The sequence below is a fragment of the Pezoporus occidentalis genome, unplaced genomic scaffold (genome assembly GCF_034315485.1).
Source record: "Pezoporus occidentalis ecotype Australia unplaced genomic scaffold, CSIRO_AGI_Poc_V1 ctg394, whole genome shotgun sequence".
Classification (NCBI taxonomy): Eukaryota; Metazoa; Chordata; class Aves; order Psittaciformes; family Psittacidae; genus Pezoporus; species Pezoporus occidentalis.
Window position 1 is genome coordinate 1 of NW_026915718.1, and position 5,361 is coordinate 5,361.

Genomic DNA, 5,361 nt, shown 5'->3' on the forward strand with positions numbered 1-5,361 from the left:
CAGTGCGTGGTGAACGCGGCCTTCGCCAAGCTCCGTGAGTGGGGCCCGGGGGTGCTCGTAACGGGTGAGGGGCCGCTCATGGGGGCCTGCGGGCGCGGGGCAAGGGGAACGGCTCCAGCCGGATACAGGGGAGGCTGAGCTGAGCTCTCAGGCAGAAGCTCTTCCCTGTGAGGGTGCTGAGGCGCTGGCACAGGGTGCCCAGAGAAGCTGTGGCTGCCCCATCCCTGGCAGTGTTCAAGGCCAGGTTGGACACAGGGGCTTGGAGCAAGCTGCTCCAGTGGAAGGGGTCCCTGCCCGTGGCAGGGGTTGGAGCTGGAGGAGCTTTGAGGTCCCTTCCAACCCAAACCAGTCCGGGGTTCCCTGAGGTGTTTCCTGGTGTTTCTCTCACCCCCCCTCTCTGCCCCCCGCAGTGATCCATGTGTTCGACGCTGTCAAAGTGGATCGCACCCGCAGCTGGCTCTATGGCGCCTGCTCCCTCTCCTACCTGGGCGCGATGGTGTCCAGCAACTCGGCTCTGCAGTTCGTCAGTTACCCCACACAGGTGCGGTGCGGGGCCTTCGGGGGGTTCTGGGCCGGGCTCGCTGCGTTTCAGTCAGCAGAGACCTGGAGAGCTCAGACAGGGAAAGCAGCCCCTGGAAACGGTGGGAATTTGCTGCTGGAGGGCTCGAGGTGGTGCCTGGCACCGCTCATGCAGCGGTGGCCCCGGGGGGGGGGGGGGTGATGCCTCTTTGAAGCACCTTGTGTGTTCTGTAGGGGTGCATCCTGTGCAGTCACCTTCCTGCTGCCGCCATCTCCAGAGGATGCTCTGCGGGTGTTTAACCCTGTCCTTCTTTCACAGGTCCTTGGCAAATCTTGTAAGCCCATTCCAGGTAAAGAAGCTTCGCATTTCAATTTGTACACTCGGGGGGGGGGGCTCTGGTACCCTTAACCAGGACCTCACCCACCAAAACAGCTCCTCCCTTCCTCATAGCTCCAGCACGGGCAGAGCAGACCCTGCTTTAGCTGTGGGTTGGGCTCCCCTGCGAGGGCTGGCCAGCACCTTGTGACCTCTCCTCTTTCCAGTCATGCTTTTAGGAGTGACTTTGCTGCGGAAGAGGTACCCCCCAGCCAAGTACTTCTGCGTCCTCCTGATCGTGGCCGGCGTCGCCCTCTTCCTGTACAAGCCAAAGAGGGTGGCTGGGAGCGAGGAGCACGTCTTTGGCTACGGAGAGCTCCTCCTGGTGAGTCCACAGCAGGGCTGAGAAGGAGTGGGCGCAGCACAGATAAGGCTGTGTCCTTTGGACCTCGAGCATGTCCATGAGATGATGTGGAAACGCGTCTGCAGGAGGACACTGGGGTTGAGGAGGGGAGTGCTCCAGAGCCATGGAATGAGATCAGGGCGAGAGCATTTGCACCCCTCCTGGCCCCTGGTTTGAGGCCACACATTGCTGTTCAGTGGGTGATTGGGATGTAAAAGCTGGGCAATGGTCAAGGTTTTCCTCCTGGAGAAGGGATAAAGAGGGAGGGTTCCTTCGCTGCCTCTTATCTTCCCTCAGCTGCTGTCGCTGACCCTGGACGGGCTCACTGGGGTGTCTCAGGACCACATGAGAGCTCACTACCAGACGGGTTCCAACCACATGATGCTGAACGTTAACCTCTGGTCTACCTTGTTCCTGGGGGCTGGTAAGGAGCGCGCTGCAGAATCCTCCTCGCCCAGAGCCTGCCCAGCGGCAGCGGCCGAGCTCCAGCAGCGGGGCTGGAACCCCCTTTACGAAGCCCTTCACGAAGCGCTTGGGGTTGGTGGGGTTGGATGCGGACCCTGGGCTGTTCCGTGCAGCTCTGCTCATAGCCACCAGAGGGCATCGCCCCCTGCAGAGCGCAGCGGCCCAGCGCTGGCTCCACCTCGGTTCCTACCCCATTGCCGGGCAGAGAAGCGGCATCAGTGCAGCTTCCAGCCCCACACAGGGAGGAGCAGCTCCTGGGGGCACTGCTGGAGCTGCTCTGGGAGAGCTGAATGTGCGCTTCAGTGGTGGCTTTATTCAGGAGCCAGGGACGTGGTGGCTTCTCCTTCTCTTTCTTCACTGTGTTGGGATTTAGTCCTCACCATCAGTAGCTCCTGTTGTGCACCACGGGGGCCGTGGCTCCTGGGGCTGCCTCTGGGCTCAGGATTCTGGCTTCTCAGGTTGGATCTTTGTTCCAGGCATTCTGTTCACTGGGGAGCTCTGGGAGTTCCTGAGCTTCACAGAGCGATTTCCCAGCGTCATTTACAACATCCTGCTCTTCGGCCTCACCAGTGCTCTGGGTCAGGTAAATTCACCTCCCTTGGGCCCCAGGCTTCATGGGGATGGAACCCCCCTGTGTGCTGGGCTGCACCCCCAGAGCCTGAGCAGCAGGTGAGGGAGGGGATCCTGCCCCTCTGCTGCTCAGGGCTTGGGGCTGGATGAGCTTTAAGGTCCCTTCCAACCCAAGCCAGGCTGGGATTCTCTGTGTTTGGCCAGCTGGGAGATGGGCAGGAAGGGCTGCCTCCCGTTCGGATGCTGTGGATAGTGCTCGTGTTCTGTCCTGGCTCCTTCAGTGTGAAACCAGTTTGAGTTTGTACCCAAATAATCAAGATTTGAAATAAGACTCAGCTCTGGCTCAGTGGTTCTCACCTGAAAGCACGATCTCTGTTGTACTTTCCCTGCTCCCATTGACAACAGGCATCTCTGCCTCTTACAGAGCTTCATTTTCATGACCGTGGTGTACTTCGGCCCTCTGACATGTTCCATCATCACCACAACCCGCAAGTTCTTCACCATCTTAGCATCCGTCATCCTCTTTGCCAACCCCATCAGCTCCATGCAGTGGGTGGGGACGGTCCTCGTGTTCTTGGGTAAGTCTGGAGAGCAAAGCCCTGACCTGAGCTGAAACCGATGGGGTGCAGTGAGGGCAAAGCCAACAGAGGACGCTGGTCTAAAGCAGAGCTGGCTGTATGAGAAGCCGCTTGGTGGAGGGTCCGTGGGACCTACAAGGATGCTGGGGAGGGACCTTCATCAGGGACTGCAGCGACAGCACAAGGGGTAATGAACCAGGGGAAGTTCAGGTTAGATCTAAGGCAGAAGCTCTTCCCTGTGAGGGTGCTGAGGCGCTGGCACAGGGTGCCCAGAGAAGCTGTGGCTGCCCCATCCCTGGCAGTGTTCAAGGCCAGGTTGGACACAGGGGCTTGGAGCAAGCTGCTCCAGTGGAAGGGGTCCCTGCCCGTGGCAGGGGTTGGAGCTGGAGGATCTCAAGGTCCTTGCATCCCAAACCATTCCATGGTTCAGGGGTTGTTTTCTCTTCTTTGCAGGCCTCGGGCTTGATGCCAGGTTTGGGAAGGGAGTGAAGAAGACGTCGCATTGAGGAGAGGGCGATCTCTGCCCTTGGGGTGAACTTTTAATTTATTGTCTTGTACCTCAGAGTCGGTTCTGCCCCGGGCTCAGGACGGGAGCCAGGAGGAGCTTGGCTCTGGCTCCTGTTCGGGTTCGTGATTCAGAATTGTCCTCCGAGTGTAACAGTTCCGTTCTGGTTGTGATTGAGCTGCCTTTGTTCTGTCTCTGTAATCGAAGCTGCGCCCCCAGCTCCCCGCAGCAGGATGCAGTCCTTGCCTTAACAGGGAAAACCCCGCCTCCATATCTTTATTAAAGAAAAAGAGACCGTGGCCACCTCTCCCGAGCCTTGATTCCAGGATTCTGGCAGCTCCCGGAGCCCTCATAGCTTCTTGGTGTGGTCTGGAAGGGTGCCTGCATTAAAGGCCTGTGTTGAAGACAGCCCCCTTTTCTGATGGATTGGGTGATGGTTCTGGTGTGGAGCTGCTGGAGCAGCCGCCGGGTGTTCTTCCATGAAGCACAGCCACGGAGATGCATTAAATCCTTCACTGAGCCCTTCTGGAGCAGAAGCAGCTCTTGGTGTATGTAGAAGTTAACAGGAACCCAGTTTAACCAGTGGGGCCCCCCACTGCTGGGGGACAGAACCCTCTGCTGCTTATCCCCATGCCCGGGGGGTTTGACAACAGCTTCTAGATCTGGAGAGGGCCCTTGCTAATGAAGCACCATCTGGATGAGTGCGGTGTGGGGAGGAGCTGTCCCAGCCATGCCTTTAGAGCAGGATCCTCCGCAGAGCACTTGACACCTTCCTCACAGCTGCCACTTGGGCTCCGTCTGCTCGGTGGCTTTGGCCCCTTGCCCCTCCAGATGGGATCCTGAGCTCCCTGCTGTTGTCTCTGTCTCTCCACCCCCTGCTCCCCCCACCTCTCCGGTTCTTTTGGTCTCCAGTTTGGTTTTCATTGAATCTCTTCTAGCCAAACTGCTCGCTCCCGGCAGGGTTAAACCCCAGGTTATGGAGGGTTTCCCTCTGCCACCTTCCCCTCTTTGCTGGCTGACCTTGTCCTAAAGATCAAGCGATCAGCAGCAAACACGTTCTCAGTGGTGAGAAGGCTGCAGGGGCAGACCCGGCTCTGTGCACACAGAGCACAGAGACTGCTCTTCCGGTGCAGCTTGAGCAGAAACCACGTCTGTAACCAAAACCAACCAAAGCCCAGACCAAGACTTTGTGATTCCTTGTGAAGCAGCCCCCCCTTTCTGCAGAGCTCCTGCTCGCAGGCTCAGGTCTGTGCCCTTCCCCACGCTGCAGCTGGGAGCTTCCCTGGGTGTTTTCTAAGCCGAGGTCTGTCTTCCAACACCCTCGCCGTGTCTGCATTCAGAGCACAGATTTGCAGCTCCTCTGCCAGGAACAAGGAAAAGAAAGGAGATTTTCTCTCTCCCGACTGCTGCAGGCTCCCTTGACCCACTTTAGCTCCGAAGCCCGTTCCTGGTGTTGCTCCAGCTCGGTTCTTGCCCCACCTCTGACTTGGTCAATGAGGATTTCTGCAACCAAAGCCAGCGCCTGTACCCGGAGCCGGGAGCCTGGGGCTGTGCTTGGCCAGCACTGCCTTCCCTGCACACCTCAGGTACTGCGGGGCCGGGGGGCTCCAGGAGCGAGGCAGGGACCTCTTGTCCCATCAGCGCCGGCTTTCCCTGCCCATAGTGAGGAGCTGCCACAGAGCAGAGCCCCAGCTCGGAGCTGCCACAGAGCAGAGCCCCAGCTCGGAGCTGCCACAGAGCCGGAGCTGCCACAAAGCAGAGCCCCAGCTGCCACAGAGCAGGGCCCCAGCTGCTGCCCAGAGCAGAGCCCCAGCTCGGAGCTGCCACAGCTCGGAGCTGCAGAGCAGAGCCCCAGCTCGGAGCTGCCACAGAGCAGGGCCCCAGCTCGGAGCTGCCACAGAGCAGGGCCCCAGAGCAGGGCCCCAGCTCGGAGCTGCCACAGAGCAGAGAGAGCCCCAGCTCGGAGCTGCCACAGAGCAGAGCCCCAGCTCGGAGCTGCCACAGA

General features: G+C 59.5%; 1 protein-coding gene across 1 annotated transcript; it reads left to right on the forward strand.

The window, feature by feature from the left end:
* Positions 1–3: 3 nt before the first annotated feature.
* SLC35B1 (solute carrier family 35 member B1) lies at positions 4–3,655 on the forward strand (the record flags this gene model as incomplete). The annotated part of the gene is made up of 8 exons (XM_062632716.1): positions 4–34; positions 411–541; positions 839–869; positions 1,063–1,220; positions 1,536–1,662; positions 2,180–2,286; positions 2,698–2,851; positions 3,305–3,655. Coding segments are annotated over 8 exons (792 nt in total), but the record flags the coding sequence as incomplete, so codon positions are not given.
* Positions 3,656–5,361: the final 1,706 nt, after the last annotated feature.